The sequence below is a fragment of the Eucalyptus grandis genome, chromosome 3 (assembly GCF_016545825.1).
Source record: "Eucalyptus grandis isolate ANBG69807.140 chromosome 3, ASM1654582v1, whole genome shotgun sequence".
Classification (NCBI taxonomy): domain Eukaryota; kingdom Viridiplantae; phylum Streptophyta; class Magnoliopsida; order Myrtales; family Myrtaceae; genus Eucalyptus; species Eucalyptus grandis.
This window is the reverse complement of record NC_052614.1, coordinates 19,139,292-19,156,652: the sequence shown is the minus strand read 5'-3', so window position 1 is coordinate 19,156,652 and position 17,361 is coordinate 19,139,292. Positions and strand designations below refer to the sequence as shown.

General features: G+C 37.8%; 2 protein-coding genes and 1 long non-coding RNA gene across 6 annotated transcripts; all 3 read left to right on the top strand.

The window, feature by feature from the left end:
• The first annotated feature begins 1,305 nt into the window (after positions 1 to 1,305).
• LOC120286449 (disease resistance protein RUN1-like) lies at positions 1,306 to 5,734 on the top strand. The gene is made up of 4 exons (XM_039309400.1): positions 1,306 to 2,117; positions 2,226 to 3,315; positions 4,219 to 4,500; positions 4,988 to 5,734. Exons 1-4 carry the CDS (start codon positions 1,564 to 1,566, stop codon positions 5,732 to 5,734), a joined length of 2,673 nt encoding a protein of 890 aa, XP_039165334.1. The 5' UTR covers positions 1,306 to 1,563.
• Positions 5,457 to 7,174, top strand: LOC120291511 (protein S-acyltransferase 18-like). Of its 3 annotated transcripts, none has more exons than XM_039308996.1 (3): positions 5,457 to 5,983; positions 6,194 to 6,292; positions 6,443 to 7,174. In XM_039308996.1, exons 1-3 carry the CDS (start codon positions 5,927 to 5,929, stop codon positions 6,551 to 6,553), a joined length of 267 nt encoding a protein of 88 aa, XP_039164930.1. In that variant the 5' UTR covers positions 5,457 to 5,926; the 3' UTR covers positions 6,554 to 7,174. The 3 variants fall into 3 exon arrangements, with proteins under 3 accessions (XP_039164930.1, XP_039164928.1, XP_039164929.1); XM_039308994.1 differs by having other exon boundaries at positions 5,470 to 5,983; positions 6,128 to 6,292; positions 6,400 to 7,174; XM_039308995.1 differs by having other exon boundaries at positions 5,472 to 5,983; positions 6,400 to 7,174.
• Positions 7,175 to 8,288: 1,114 nt separating this feature from the next.
• On the top strand, positions 8,289 to 9,799 carry LOC108958349. Of its 2 annotated transcripts, XR_005549585.1 has the most exons (5): positions 8,289 to 8,319; positions 8,396 to 8,586; positions 8,833 to 9,095; positions 9,201 to 9,354; positions 9,457 to 9,799. It is a non-coding gene; the product is annotated as an uncharacterized LOC108958349 (long non-coding RNA). The 2 variants fall into 2 exon arrangements; XR_005549584.1 differs by having other exon boundaries at positions 8,295 to 8,586.
• Positions 9,800 to 17,361: the final 7,562 nt, after the last annotated feature.

Below are 17,361 nucleotides of genomic sequence, written 5' to 3'. Positions count from 1 at the left end.
TGACAAAAGATAACATAAAAGGGAAAAATGAATTATTATTCGACTACGAATAATTATTGGCTGAGAATTTATTAACGCAACACTAAAAGAATAAAATTCTATGTAAAATGTTAAAATCTATTAATTTAAGGGGAGAGATAAAAGTGGCTTGGATGGAGGATATCCACTTGATAATTTTTAAGCAAAAAGTGGTATGGAGAAATCTAGTTTAAATTATTTTGAAAAAGATTTATTTTGGAGTTACTTTTCTAGACGAATAAAAAAAGTTAATGCGTCCTGTCAACTTTTAATAACAAAATCCTCTATAACCCCCGAAAGTCATGGGCTCATGTACATTAGCAGCATATAAGAGAATGAAAGCAAGTCAAGAGAGTGATGGATCTCTCCAATTTCATTGAAAGCACGTAGATATGTTCCAAGCTAAGTAGCATAGACATATAACACGACACGACATACATATTAACGTAGACATTTATTAAAAATAGAGAATTTCGACAGCGTATTTGTATTTTTAATTAATTTGATTTAAATTCATAATTAATTAATTAATTAAAAAAAAAGAGCCTACAATGAATTTACACTAATAATATTAGTAAGTCAATTCATTGAAAATTCGAAAAACATATTCATAGTTAATGTGTATCAATATTTGGAAACGTATTTTTAACTTTAATAAAAGTTATTAATGAAATTAATGATTAATAAGAAATTATAATCAATTTATTTAAATAAAGCCATAATTTTATATAAATGACCAAAATTTATCATTATTCAAAATTCAATATTTTTATTTTTCAAAATTATTTTTTAATACCATTCATTTATTTTTCCGTTAAAAAAAAAAAAAAAGTCCGTACACCCTCACTCTCTACTTTCCCTCGTCGATTCCCCCTCCCCCAAATTTATTACACTTTTATTTCCCTCCCCACCACCTGACAGTGACAGCTTATCTGTCACTTCCTCTTCCCCCCCCCAAAATTAAAACTCACGACATCGATCTCCTTTTTAATTTTTTTTTTTGAGTTTTCTTATCAAAAACCCTAACCAGCCCTTCTTTTTCCTCCTCCCCGCCGCTCGCCGCACGACTCCCTTCGCTCTCCTCTTCGCTCTCCTCTTCCTCTCGATCCTTCTCCTTCTCCTCCTCCTCCTCGCCGCACGACCGCCTTCCTCTCCTCTTCCGTCTCTCGCCGTCGCGGGCTCGCCGTCGCTCGCAGCTCGTCTTTGCTCCCTCGCCCTCGCCTCCACCCTCCTTCTTCCGGACACGCGTGTCAAAACGCGTTTGACCCATAAAATGAAAAGGTCATGAAGCTGCGGAAACTACGCGTGCAATGATTGTTCTCTGCTGTTTGAGCATTCCTCTAGTAATCAACGACGCCTTCCTCTTTTTCTGTTTCCTGTTCTGATTGCTCCATTTTCTTCTGATGATTTGTCTGAGAGTTTTTATTTCTGTTTGAATGTAGCTTCGTGTTTGACCACTGAGACATTTCTGCTAGTCCTAGATCTGGGATTTTGCATCTCTCCTCTGTTTCCTCCTCTATCAATCTCGTTTACGATCCTTTCGAGATGAAAAGAACTCATTCAGAAGCGTCGATCTACGAGGTGTCTTCCTCATCGACTTCCCCACATGTAGGTGATTATAAAGGCGGAACCAAAGGGTTGAAAGGAAATGAATACGATGTGTTTTTGAGCTTTAGAGGGGAAGACACTCGCAAAGGCTTCACTGATTATCTCTATACTAGCCTTGATGAGAAAGGAATTCGTGTGTTTAGAGACGACAATGAGCTCCGTGTTGGTGAGAAGATTGGTCCGGAGCTTCTCTGCAGCATTACGCAGTCCACAATCTCTATCCCAATTATTTCCGAGAACTACGTTTCCAGCAAATGGTGCCTTCGTGAGTTGGTTCAATTGTTAGAGTGCAAGAGGAGTAAAGAGCAAATAGTGTTGCCCATATTTTACAAAGTGGAACCCTCACAAGTGCGACATCCTACAGGGAGATTGAGAGAAGCTATCGATGCACATAAAAAGAATATGGAGGAAACGGTTGTGAAGGAATGGGAAGAAGCACTCAAAGAAGTTAGCTCCCTGAAAGGATGGGAATCGGAGAAAATTGATAATGGGTACCTTATTCTCCAACAAAACATTGTTTAATTATTCATAAATAGATCATTTTTCAAAAAGAATACACATATTGCTATCCTATACTGATATTCATTGTTATTTGACAGGCATGAAGGAGCATTGGTCAAAATTGTTGTCACAAAAGTTCTAAGCAAGTTAAAAGGAACATTTCAGCTAATTGTTCCCCAACAGTTGGTTGGGATTGATGATTGTATCGAACATATTATGAGCTCGATAGATGCTAAATTCAATGGTACATGGATTATCGGAATTTATGGAATGGGTGGCATCGGTAAAACGACTCTTGCGAAGGCATTATACAACCAGTTCTTTGGTCAGTTTGATCATCATAGCTTTGTGGCAGATTGTCGAGAAGCATACCAGCGTGACCAGCGTGAGGGTATTAAATCCCTACAAAAGCAGCTCATATCTAGCGTAGGAGGTCCATGTGATGTGTCTAATGTGGATGAGGGGATCCGTCTCATCAAATCTCGATTTGCACATAAGAAAGCACTCATTTTTCTTGATGATATAGATAATAGTGCTCACTTGAAATATTTGGTCGACCGTAATTGGTGTAAAGTAGGAAGTATAATCATCATAACAACTAGAAACAAGGATGTTCTTGACCAAGCTAGTGCAAATCACACGTACCAACTCAACGAGTTGTCTTTTGATCAATCATTGATTTTATTCAGTAGGCATGCATTTCAAAAGGATTATCCTCCAAGTGATTATGAAGATATCTCTCATGATGTCGTATCTACTACTGGGGGGCTCCCATTAGCTATTGAAGTTATAGGTTCATTCTTATGTAGAAAGAGAGAAGACGTATGGAAAGGTACATTAAAAAAATTAAAGAAAGTGCCCCATGAGAAAGTGCAAGAGAAGTTGAAAATAAGTTATGGAGCATTAGGTTATAGGGAACAACAGATATTTTTGGATATAGCATGCCTCTCCCTCGAACAATATGCAACTTATATGTGGGATGATTGTGATTTTTACCCTGGGATGGGGATTGAAGTATTAAGTCTTATGTCCCTAATTAAAATTCACAAATTTGGATCGCTATCGATGCATGATCAATTGAAAAATCTTGGAAGGGAAATTGTTTATCTAGAAAATCCAAGGGAGCCTCAGGAGCGTAGCAGATTGTGGATCTATGAGGAAGCCCTAGATGTGCTTGACAATTGCAAGGTATGAGTTTTCTCTACTTTTCTTAGTCAATGCATGTGGGTCCATCTTCCCTTTCTTGTTTGAAATAAAAATAAGTATCAAGTCCCCATGAATTGCTGCTTCTCTAAGCAAAAGAGCTTTTTTGATTAATCATTGTTTTTGCCTGATTCTAGAAATCTATGGTAAAAATGAGCAAAATTTAGATGACTAGTACTTCATTGTAACAAAATCAACACGAAAATGAAAATATAGCATCAAACATCTGTAGCAATAAAAAGAATCATATATAGAATGTTTGTAATTATCAATTTTCCTTCCACGTATAATGAAAAACCCTCATCGAAGAAATACATGATAAGAAAGGAACGTAAAACACATGCGTACCTTTTGTGATGACATTCTCGTTTTCATTTTGATATTGACAATTGCAAACAAAGTAAACACCAAAAAAGTGAGGAAATTCTACAATTGGGATTCATACATATATTGATGGCAAATTTGATAGATGCATTTCGACGGTTAGAGTTGTATTGGTTCACATATACATGATAGGAGTAAAGGAAGTGTTATTTCACATACATAAGGGCGTGAATTTTGAAAAATATATTTGAATTACTATATGCATGAAGAGAGGCCTTCCATTGTATTTGCAAATGGACGCAAATTTAGAAATTCAGAAGGTGCAAACTGCGAATGGTATAGGTGGATGAGGAAAAAGTTTTGGAGACAATCGCTTGAGCTTCTCATCTTTAGATATATTAGATAAATAATATGCAACTACAACCTTTCATTTCACAAGAATGAAAGATAGAAGCCTACGCGATAGTAGTATGATAGCAAATCGAAATCAATGCATTTTATTTTATTTCAATTGGTCTCATCTCATCATTCAAAACTTATGGTCTACAATGTTCCAAAATGTAGGGCACCGGAAAGATTGAGGCCCTTTCTCTTGGCAAATATGATGAGGGAAGAACATACGCAGCCAAAAAGTTTAAAAATATGACCAAACTAAGATTCCTTCAAGTGGATGGTGCTAATTTCACTGGAGATTTCCAAAGCTTACTTCCTGAGTTAAGATGGCTTCAGTGGAACCGCTGTCCCTCGGATTTCGTTGCGGTCAACTTTCATCCAAAGAAATTGGTTGTACTCGATCTGTCAGATAGTGCAATTTCGGAGCATTGGGAAGGATGGGATCCACTCAAGGTAAGACGTAAAGAAGGCATTGAAGTATTTTTTTTAATATAACATTTTTTTTCCTTGTACATTTGAAAATTGATTTTCATAATTAAACTAGCCGTTTCTCTTTAATTTCATACTATTGAAGGAAAACATAGTGCCCGATGAATACATCTCTCTTCCATTTGAATTTGTCATCTAGTTTTTGATAATATAAGTTGCTTATGTCTAATAAGAAAATATCTCATTTGAAATTTTATTTGAAAATAAATGCAGTTTGCACTTTTGCACTCTAACATTCTTTTGCAATTAATATGCTTAAAAAAAATTTATCTATTGACGTGGCCAAACACTATTAAAAGTTGACATTTAAAATTAAATAGGACAACAGTGAAGGAGTAGAGGAGCACCGGAGATTTTTGAGGAATTCTAAAAGGTCGAAAACATGAGGAGGAGCAAAAAATCACAGATTGCGATAGTCCAATTACACTGACGTATCATTTCTTTCTTTCAGAAGGCGACCGAGCTCAAAGTTCTCAATCTCCACGGGTGTCTATCTTTGAAAAGAACTCCTGACTTGTCCACTTTCACAAGGTTGGAGGTTTTGAATCTCGCATCTTGTTCGAATTTGAAAGAGCTTCATCCTTCTATTGAAATTCTAGCATCATTGGTTGAGCTAAAACTTTCGTATTCAAAGATTACAAAATTACCTGAAAGCATTGGGAATTTGCAAAATCTGAGGATCTTGGATATTAACGGAACTGGCATAACGGAATTGCCTGATGCCATTGGAACGTTAACAAAACTCCAACAGTGGGACGTTTCAGGTTGCGATAACCTGGAGGGACTACCTAGTAATATATGCAAACTGATTTCGCTAGAGGAGCTCTCCCTTTTGTATTGTGAAAAGCTTCAAGAATTACCAGAATTGCCCTGCGGCTTAACAGTACTTTATATCACCTGCCAGGGGCAGTCTTTGCCCAATCTTTCCCAGCTAACCCGTCTCAACAGACTCCATCTTAATAGATGTCGTCGGCTTGAATGTGTCCCAGAGCTTCCCATTGAACTATTGGTGCTTTCTATCTATCGTTGTGGAGAATTGAAAGCCTTCACGAATTTGTCAGACTTGAAAAAATTGCGACATGTCAGTATATCTAAAAGCTCATCTCTCGAAGGATCGCCCGACGTGTCTATGCAGATGAGAGAACTTGGCTTTAAAGAGTCCGAGGACATATTTGGGGGCTTAATATTCGAGCGTTAGCAGACGTGAAGAGCTACGGGGGGCAGAAGAGAAGGACGGCTCGACGTCCATGGAATCTCTCTCTCTCTCTTTCTCTCTCTCTGTCGCTACTAGTCAGTCGCCCTGCTAGTTTCCCAGGCTCGAAGATCGAAGCCACCGTTCGCGTCGCCCATCCACCGCAGGCAGGCGGGCAGGTCAATCGGCGCGGCGGAGATGACGACGGCGACAAGGCGACGCCACGGCTGGCAACGCCCTCTCCATCCGCTCCAGGTAAACGCACGCACGCGTCTTTCCTGTGGTCTCTCGGCTTCATCTCGCATTTTAGAAACACGTCGCTCCGGCATGTGAGCTCATCGATTGTTCGGATTGGAGATTTCAGTTTTCTCAATAGTAAATGTGTAGGGCGTGATGCAGATGATCGATCAATCGCATTTGAAGTTTAGAGTCGATCCATCTCATGTCGTAAATTTGCAATTGCAGATAGTTGGGATGGCGGTGTTCAGTTTCTACATCTTCCTGGGACTGTTGCTTGGGAGCGGGGCTGCTGAAATCACCGTGACGACAATATTCTCTTTTGTGGTAACTCCCTTAGCGTTTACTTTGTGCCATCATGATATTGATTGCTTTTCTTTCGTCAGTTTTCTGGGAATTGATGGGATTTTCCACATATTTCCCCCGATTTTCAGGTGTTCTCGGCGATGTTTCTGTTCATCTGCTGTACTGCGATAGATCCGATGGATAAGACCAGTTACAGAAAGAAGAAGAGAGGCTCCGAAGCGATGGTGCTCACGGACTTTTGTGCCGATTCCTCAAGCTTGCTCTTCCAATTTCGATGCTTGATTTGCCTGCGTTGGTACTTCTTCTTTCTCTTTTTCTTCTTGAATGATGATGGAAGGAAGGTTGGGGCTGATATTCCTGTGGAAGTCTAATGGTGGCGCCTCTGTATGTGTATACGAAGAGATATGTAATAAAGCAAAGAGATTAGCCTGGGGAGATATCCTTTCTGGCAGCATATCAGCGAGTCTTCAGCACCTGACTGCTTAGCTTTGGAGGAGACAGCGAACTCAACAGGTAGAAGTCAGTAGCTGTGGCATATGGATGAGCTGAGTAGGAAAGTAGTGCACAAAGTTCTGTGGATAAGCTGGACCTTTTTGTTTGGGGTACTATCTAGGAAAATACTTTGAACTTGTACTTTTACAAGATGGGCCCACCCTCCTTTTGGGATTGAGGCTAAACGTGTGGGAGTGAAGGGTTGAAAAATAAAAGAATATCCTTGATCTATGATGACAGAGAAAAAGGCGCTTTGTCTTAGTCAAGTAGTTTTATTTTGTTTTATTGCCTTTTCAAGGTTTAGTGAAGTCGGGAGTTGGGGCTCCTCTTTGTTTTTTATTCTGCTTAGTAGATTTGTTTTTGGGGTTTGCATTGTCTTTTATAGAGATGGATAGATATTTCCTTGTTGCCTTACTTATTATACTTATTGCATAACAAAGAAACCAGGGAGAAGAGAAATTGAGATTGAGTGCTGGAGGAGCGATTCATAATGCTAATTTGGGAATTGATGTTCGTCTACCCACTGACAAACTAATATACAATCAATTAAAGATGAATTGTGATTACAAGTGGTACCTCTCCATTGCAATTAGGGTGTGCCGTGGAGTTTCTCCGTTGCATGAACAACAGCATGTTATAGGTTTTTGGTGGCGAAAGTCATATTAAAAATGCAGGAGCCAAGATTTCTGTGTTCAGCTGTGTACCTAGTTCTTGGGGCATGAACTTTTCTCTTCCCAGCTCAAAGCACTCTTTGCCTTCCTCTTCAAGTGATACAAAGGAGTCAAAATTATTTGATGACACTGATACTGGGATATTCATCCATGTTAAATTGTTTTCCCTGTATTTTCTTGCTCCTGAACTTTCTTGTATAAAAGAAGCATCTTGTACACATTTTGTGTAGTCGTAATATGCCATCATGTATGACTATTTGAAAAATGAATCTCATTGGCATATCTATACGGGTATTGGTTCTTGGCAAGCTCTAGAGATGCTAGAACTCAGGCCTGGTGCTCATGCTGTTTGCAAGTTTTTTCAATTGGCTGGAATCCTCGTGATTGTATTTGTATTGCACCTTGCTATTACCCCTTTAATTCCTTTCTTTACTCTATTTTCTTCCTAGATGAATATTTTTTCTTGCTGTTAATTAGATAGTCCAACTGAAAGTTGTAATTGTGCTCCAGAGATAATCAAGTAATGAATTATTTTGATGGTGACACTTAACTCTGTGCTGCTGGGAAGGTGAAAATGTGAAATCAAACTCTATTGCGGCTCGTGTTCGTGAGCAATCTGTTTTGGTTTCGTGGTTTCTATAGCTAGTTTCATTATGCAGTTATATGTCGAAATTGAGAAGAGTGCGGTTGATAAAGAAACTGGCAAAAAGCAAAGGAAGAAGGTCTTATAGTAGAAGCTGCTGATTTAATAGAAGAAATTGTAGGAGCTAGAAGTTGAATTCTGGGGTCTTTGATCTTGTAATTGATTTTCCCTTGTCCAATATTACGAGTGGTCTGAATTGCTGTGGAAAATTTACGGAGAAAATTGCCTTTATTCTTGAACATGTACGGGATTTTTGTATTGCTTTTAGCCTTTTATGCTCTCTTACTATGATCAGTTTTCTGATGGATGCTTTTGCAGGTTCTTTTAAGCTTAGATCGCCAGGACTATGTCCAGGCACAGATCCAGAAAATCAGCCCCCCGGTGTCTGATCCAGATCCTTGCAAAGAGAAGAAAAAGCCTAAAGAAGGGGAAAGTTTTGTGGAAGAAGCGCCAGCTGATATGCCGTCACTTCTGGAGCTGAAATGGATATAATAAGAACCCATGATATGGTGAATTGGTGCTTTACTTATTCTAATGTTGTATCTACTATTCTTAACTAGAATTTTTTTGCCGATCAAGTGCTTCCTGGTATTCAGATTGTGGTTCAAGCCATGGTTTTATTCATCTGTCGCATTCTCTTTTTCCTTTCTGTCTTTACTGCAAACTCTGATGTTAGAACTGTACTTAATGGATTTGAACACACATCTTACCTTGCATTCATGTGGTTAACGATGTAATTAGTACTCTCATTACAGTGGTTTGCTATATGGCGATATATGAGATTCCATCAGCAAAGGGGAAACCCAGAGTTGTGGATACCAGTGAAGCTCTTTCATATGAGGCTATGTCAAGTCTTCACTGGATTTTTCAAGGCACAGCTATTCATTCCGTGATTTAATTAGTTGCAGGTTCTAAGGAAAATCTGTTGGTATGTAGTTCGGTTACCACATGATTGGTTACAGTCAAGCTTTTGCAATACTTTAGAAGATATAAATATCTCAGAAATTCCCCAAATCAGGTACATCTTTGAATTGCTTCTAGTATTTGATTGTACATTCTCTTGCAATAGATCGATAATCTGCCATGGAATTTGGTTGGCCGTACCTTTATTATTTTAATGCAGGTTGCAGCTGAAACAATTGGTCACAATGGAGGTTATCCAATTAACTGCTCTTTGAAGTAATTTCAGAGATAAATTTGAGAATGAGAAAACCATGGTCGAAGGTGCACTTGTTGAGAAGGCAGCAGAAGATCTTAGACAGAGAATAAGCAAATATGTAATTACAAAACTTTGTCGTTTTTTTACCCTTGCTTTCTTTAGATCATCATGCTGATGCGACTTACTCTATTTTCTGCATAATGTTATTGTCGTTTTGAAGTATTACTCGAGGATTACCTTGAGGAAACTTGCATAGCTGTTATGCCTCAGCATCCAGGTTGATTATGTTGAACATTTATTTATTTCTCTTATCAATGTCAATCTTTATGACTGATTGCCTAGACCCCTCATTTAACCCTGGGCAGCCTCTCTTCCCCTGATACCTGTAGGTTATGGTTGCTGGACTTGGATACAAGTTCCAAAAAAGTGGAAAAGAGGTTTTGGTGCCTTAAAGGCCAAGGCTTGTCTTGAGGTTGAGAATGTTGTGCTTCTAGTTTTTTTCTATGAATATATCAGACCGATATATATGCATACACACTATGCTTAGTCAACTTCTCATAAAATTTGTCGTAGCTATCAGTGTCAATGTCTGGCATTGTGAAACCATTTCTTGTCCCATGGAGCCTGAAATTCTGATGCGCTTTAGAAGTGGGGGAGGAGTTCTGTTATGACTCACCATTTCCAGTGTTACAAAAGTATATCTCATGATTAGAGCTTTCATAATTTGCTCAGAAATCTATGTAGCTGAATCACTCAACGAAAGGAACTCTGTTTTTGGGGTTCTGTTACCACTGTTGTAGAGAGCTTTAATCATTCATATGCCTCAATCTATTAAATCAACACTATCATCTGCTAGAGAGACAGCATAATAGTAATTATACAAGCCTGTATGATATTCTATTAGCATGACCTGTTAGTTCTATGACCATTTTGGGAAGCTGAAAAGCATCTCTCCAAAATGGATGTTTCCAAAGCCCTAGTAGGAAAGATAGACCTGCCGATGGGAGTTGTCTGTTTCCAGACAACAAAGGAGCGCAATGATACCTTGAACTCGTGGGCCACAGATTTGGAAAAGCTCCTTGATCTTATTGAGGAAAGCTGCCACCAAATCCACAAGCAAACTATGGTTCATATGGCTGCTTTGAGAGCTTGGAGATGTTCTTAGTTGAATGAATGACCTCTCTTCCCTTGAGCCTCCCTCTTTCTTACCAAAAGAGAGAAGCTGAAGAGTGTGGTTTCACGTTGTCCTCTGAAGTGGGGACTAAAGATATCATAGAACTATCGTGTAGCTGTCTTAATTTTGATAGCATATTTTGCAGGTGGACCAGATCTGGGCCTTGTTTTGGACTGAAATGATACAGAATACACTTTCTGCGTAGGAATATATTTTGGTCTTTTCATCTTTCCTCTTCCCCCTCCTCGTAATTGAAGATTTTTGGACTATCAAGGTCCAGAACTTGTACCAATTGAATTGGTATCAGAACAAGATGTGCACTCATTACAACAAAAGCGCGTGCCTTGTTACTAAATTCTGTTTTTCTTTACAAATTTTGCTGGTGTTACTGTTTTTTTAACATCAGGAATAACATTGGCTCTCAAAAGTAAAGGTGAATAAATGTTATTTTGTATTTCATTTCACATTTGAATTTTGTTTTCAGCAGCCTGTTTCCTTTGGACTTAATCTTGACCGTTGGCAGTTCTAGAATCCTCTGTTTAGGGAGCTTATATATTGTCAATAGACTTAGCTTTTCTCTAGGATGATGTTGTGATGTCATTTCAAAAAGTCACTATTGTGATATCATTTCTCTCTGAACTTTCAGTCACCGGAATGTGTTTCGATGTCAACTAGTTGACATTTCTCCCAGCTCTTGGCATGCATGTGAGTAATAATACAGTAAGAAGCTTGAAATATTGAGGATAATGTGTTTGTTATACAACTCTGTTAAGATTTGGACTTAATGGAAGTTCTCTTTACATAGTTGATTCCCATTTTCATTTTACTATTGATGCTTCCAAGTGGCAACTTACGACGATTTCTTCGTCTAATTTGTTTCCGATTTTATCTTCTGGCTGGCAAAATATAGAAACCATCACATTTTGCTTATTAATCTCGACATTTGATTGATTTCATCAATCGGTCGTTGTCTCAAATCCCCTTTCTTTACAAGAAAAGATGCTGAGGGTTTAAACATTGGGTCTCAGAGCAAAGTGGGGCAAGGATGACTCCTATAGAAACCATCATATGGTACCCGAACTTTTATTTGATTCATGGGACATATTTAGTTGATGAATGAAAGACTGTTTTTTTTTTTTTTTGGGGGGGGTGGAAGGATTTAGGAATTCAAATTGTTTGTGCTGGTTGTAGGTGTCAAATATTTATCTTATTTAACATTGCCCGTGATTAGATAGTAAATTGATAGATAAGCATCACTATTAATACCTAAATTATGGTGGCCCAATTAGTTGTTTATTGCATGAAAAAAATTAGGGATTAATTTTTAATACCTAAACAAAAATATTAGAATTAAATTGCATAACATATAGCTTTATGAGCATTTATTATTTGGTTTATTTTTTTATTGTATTTGCATTGGACCGGTGATGGATGGATTCAAATTGATGGTTGTGAGCTTTAATTTAGCGAGTTTGTCCAAGCACATTATTCTTTGAGTGACCGAAATCATGTGTGCCACATTAGTAATTTCATATTATTGCCAAGATTTGATCATTAATAATCCCTGGGGTAGATGTGCGTACGTGCATTTTGGAAAATTCGGTCAAGATTATGGAATGTGAGAAGAGAAGTTGTGGGAGGTGTGGAGCCCAATAGAGAGGGAGGCGATTTCTCTGGAGGTCAGCAGCAAGCTCTGGCACTCGTCCAAGCCACGCCTCGTGCCCGACGCGGCACTGCCCGTCTCCTTGCCGCTGCAGTTCATCATCTAATTTTGCCCTAGTCTGATCTGGGGAATTTCCGACAACGATGAAGCACCCCTCAGCGAGTCCTTTGCATGCCACAGCAGCCCCCGTGGTCTCTTGCTTAATTCTTTGCAGGTTCCCGGCGAAATGACAAGCACTTGTCGAGCCCTTTGAGCGAACTACTGGCCAGGCCCCCACGCGTTGCTGTTGTCCCGTTTCTTTAAACCTGACGCCGCCGCCTGCTGTTTTGTCTGTCATGCTCGACTGTTCTTTCACAGGCTGTCCAGAACAAACCAACGCCCCTGCATCAATCCAAGCGAGTGCAAGACGGCTCCTGTAACGATGAATCTTCATCAACATTAGCGGATTTAATGATGCTTTATGAATAACGCTTTTTATAGGTTCCAACTTTGGTGACATATCAACCCAGCAAATCTCTGAGAAGCTTTGCAGCCCCTTAGCCGTGTTCACTCAAGTTCTCCGTAGAAGTGTGCTTTCGTGATCTAGGAAGTGAGTGAGTCATAGTGTTGTAAAAGGTACACGTTTGATAGAATCATCTACTGAGCTTTATGTAAGAGTAGCATCCTCTACAAACGGTAAAATCTCGAGGATTACTCAGCCTTGTTGTGGGAGGACTAGGTTAAGAGGAAGTTCGATTCAGTACAAATCTGTTTTGCATCTCTTCAATCTCTCTTAACTTCTTTATTGTCATTTGGATACAAGGTACTGCATCTGCGTGATAGTTTTCCTCCTATAGCAATACATGATCCACGTTCTTCTTGAAAAAAAAAATTAATTTTCTTAAAACAACCAATTCACTCTTTATACCAAGACACTATTGTACAAGTTTTCCATGAAAAAGTTTCAATTTTCTTAAAATAATCAATTCACCCTCTCTCCACTGTTGCGTTAATCATTTCATTAATCTCTTTATACTCTATTTGTGTTTGTTAATAAGAGCAATGAAAAACCTATCTCACTTACCAAAATGAATCTCTTAAATAATCCTTTCTGGATGACCATTCTAGTTAGTGGGAAATTACTGAAATCACAATATCCTATTCTTCTTGCCTAATTAAAGGGGATTCACATACCATCATTGAGATTTAATGGCATTAGAATTTAATAATTATCTCCTCTAACATCATAAAGTACAATGAAAAAAAAATTGAGGAAACCTCTTTGAAGCTTCTTGTAGTTGTAGCTACCGATTGAAAAGAACAATGCTTGTAGCTTAAAGAAAAGCTTCAACCTTCATAATGTTAGGACGGATTTTGGTTAACATGGAAATGCTTTAATTAAATAATGAATTTGTGTTCCAAAGTATCCAATCTCACATCATCGAAAAAATGGAAATTTGATCGGGCTGAACCTAGCTCTGGAGAATCAATAGGGTAGAAGCCGGAAAATATAAGCTGACCGCTTATATAAAATAGTCGGGCACAATGTGCAACTGCTTGATTACTTGAAGGGCCATTAAACACCACATTCCCATTCCCATTCCCATTCAAAACAGTTTCAAATATGAAAATATCCTTTCTCGACCAACTATGCAAACTCTTAAAAGGATTGAGCTTCCAATTTATATTGACGTAATTAATATGAGGCCCAAAATATATTTAACCTTTGTGTCACCTTCTATAAAGTTGGACAAACCAGACATTTTTCAAATATTATTCCATCGCATTGATCAAAATGAACAATTTTTTATTTATTTATTAGAGAGATGTGTATATATCTTTGGTTTTCTTTCGTATTCCAATTTCAAACCCGCTCAAGGTGCCCAACCCATGGAAGGTCCAGAAGCAGCGTAAGATGCTCTCATTTTATCATCTTTTTTTTTTTTAGAATAATTTCTACCGAGAAGAAGGCAGAATTAAGGCTCATTTGTAGTCATCAATCCACGGAAATCGTGCATCCATTTCCTGCGGAATTTGTGTCAGTGTTGATTTTATTCGTCTTCCCGAAATATTTAGTCGTCGATTTTCTTTTGTGGGTTTGATCTCATAGCTTTCGTACATTCTTGAACGTCGGAGAATCATGATAACATTTTGGACCCCACATCCATAAAACCAAATAACGGGAGCACAGTATGGAGGTGATGAGGGTTTCGAGGAAGCTTCCTCGAAAACCCGCGGGAAGTTTCTTGCATCTTATGGGAGCAAATTCATGGTCACTTCATGACCCTTTCTGGTGCAATTTGCCAAGTGATTTTCGTGAAAAATGTCATGAAATTGAAACCGAAATTAGCTGGATCTCTAACAGTTGAAAAAAAGTAGCACTTGAATAGATCAGTTATCATCCAAACAAAAAAGAAAAAATCGCATTCATTTCATCATATAAATAAGCAATGCAAGATAATAATCTCATTAGTAGGATTTATGCAACTGCATACATTCAATTTAACAATCAATGTTTAGGTAATGACCTATATTTGATTTTTATTTTTAGCAAACATTTCCATTCCATAAATGAAGTGATATTCTATTAGTTCTTGTGAACAATTATCTAGATATAATTGCAATCTCTTTATGTAAAAACCCTCTTTTGAAAATCTTAAAAGTTTATTGGTTGATGTAGGACAAGTTGCGAATAGTTTCTTAGAATGAATCGATCAACAAATGAATAGAGTTTAGCACATCATTCATCAAAGCGAATAGATAAAGGTCGGTCCGCTACAAGCAAGAGCTACGTACAATCTAGTGTAAATTATGTCGATAGGGACTTTTCATAGCAATGCCACGGGTTTTAATTATAGATACCGGTGAAGAGCAGATGTTGCTGAAGATGCATTTGTCCAAGTCTTTAAGTTAACTTTGGAACTGTTCTTGTCAATCCTCCACAACTTTTACCGAAATTCACTACTCCATTCCATTCCCTGTTTAGTCACACCAATTTTCCCAAACTCCTCACTTGGCTCGTGCTTCGCACTACTTTACCCTTCTGTTTTAGCATGCAGTAACGTAATCGTGCTGTCCTGCTCGCTTCACCTTCCCATTACACTTCCCCGATGATTCCATTTATTAATGGAAAAGCAAGTCAAGTCAATCAAAGCACCTGTGTGGGGGGCACACACCTTCCGCATAATGCTAATGAAATGATGCGTGCAATAACCCACCTACAGTGATTGCCCTTTGCTTTTTATTTTCTAATTTTCTATTAATAGAAAAAGCAAGTCAAATCGAAGTCAAGTCATTGCTTTCGAAAAAGAGCGCCTTCGTAGGATCTACGCCCCTCCCGCGCAATCCCGTGGAAATTATGCGTGCAATAATTGCCCGCAGCATAGAGTGTTGCGATGTCATTTCTTTCTTAACTTCATCATCTTTTTTTTTTTTTTATTCTATTCATCATCCGAAAATACTCGGGCTCACATCCATGGTTTGCATCATATCAACACTTGGTTACGGTAATACGTCGTGATGTCATAAAACAATTTTATTTTACATTATATTCTCATTCTTAATTATTATGACATGTCGTAATATAGTATGTTTCAATATACGTACCATATATTCTCATATCTTTCACTTTTTTGGGATGATCTAGAAGTGGCTTTAAACCTAACAATTTTATTATGCTCAATTGATAGTTGACACTAACAAAATTTTGATTGAACAGTTGATGACACAAATTAAATAGACGGATGACATTGAAACACTTGCATTGGACGGATGACAAGGGATATGGCATGATCAATGTGCGAAAACACTGATTCAAAAAACGGCCCCATCTTCCTCATAGTTTTTAGAGGCCCTAGAATCGATATTTCTTTCTTTCTATTTTCTGAATTTTTGCTCCCACGATTCTGATGGCATGAAAAGAAAAGCAATCAACAGCATGACTTTCGGTGCACAATAGTCTTGTTACTTTTCAGGCAAAAAAAAAAATCTTATTAATTTCAATCATTGAAATTATAATCAATATGAGATTCACATAATTGGCTCTTCTAAATGAATACTCGAAGAGCAATTTTTACTTATATGCAAGAAAATAATTTTTATTTTTTATTTTTGATATACTAATTAGACATAATTAGTATTTTCATACGTGCTCATGCCTTTAGATTACAACAAAAATCATCGTCATTCATGGCTAATTCTTTCCAACTTGTCTTGTTACAGTTCCATCACCACAGAATAGCCTTATGATTTCTTCCTTGGTAATTTCGTGCACAGAGAAAAGAAATTGTTTTCTTTTTTATCCAGTAATACTTATTTGGGCCCACTCCGATAGGACACTCGCGCGAGACCGGTCTATTAGGAATTGGTCTCGTGGATTTCGAAAGAATTTTTTTTTTATTTCTTTTATTTGGAAGCATTCTTCGAAAATGAGACGAAATTATTTAAATTTCTTGTGAGTATGTTCTCCTTAAATTGTAGTTATTTTATGATTGATGGCAAACAATGAGAAAATTGCATTTCATGTTCTTTCCTATAATATCTTTTGCATTCTCGAAACTTGTATCGCTGCATCCCAGCAAAAGTAGAGAGCTCAACTTTTCTGGGGATTTAGTCTAGGAAAGGACGTGTATATAGTAACTTTTGCATGTGATTGGCCATTTGAAAATTTAAGTAGAAAGATAGGAAAAATTATAAAATCGAGACTTGGAGCATGACATGACAATTATTTTCTGAGAGTCTATTATTATCATGAAAAAATAATTTTGGTATACGTATACCTTAGAGCATGACATGAAAGATTTCATGATGTAGGCAAGTTTGGTTTCAGGTACGTAGTGTGTCATAAGTCCATGACAAAAACCTGCGTTCTCCATTTTGGTTGTGTTTTATTAGATTAATAAAGGCTGTTGTAATTTCTTCTATTGGTCAATTAAACAAAGCCAGATTATAATAATTTGCTGTTGCTTGCTTGCTCCTATTCGAATTTGCCCCTTCGAGAAGGACTCAAATGTAACACTTTTGAGTTTTGCCATTTTGCACAAACCAACCTGAATTAATATTCTAATCACTCGGGGTTCGCCCTAGTGGCCACCCTTCCAACTTGGAATAGAGAGGTTAAGGGTTCAAATCCCCACCTTCTTAGGGGTGATTGGAGTGGAGACGATTTCATTTCAGGAGTGGGTTTCGACTCTCATGCCCTGTAAGGAGGTAAGGGCAAAAGTCTGAGAATAAGTGTTAGAATAGGATTAGAGTAGGACTGACAAAAAAAAAAACTGAATTAATATTCAATTAAGGCAATTTCCCTGTTC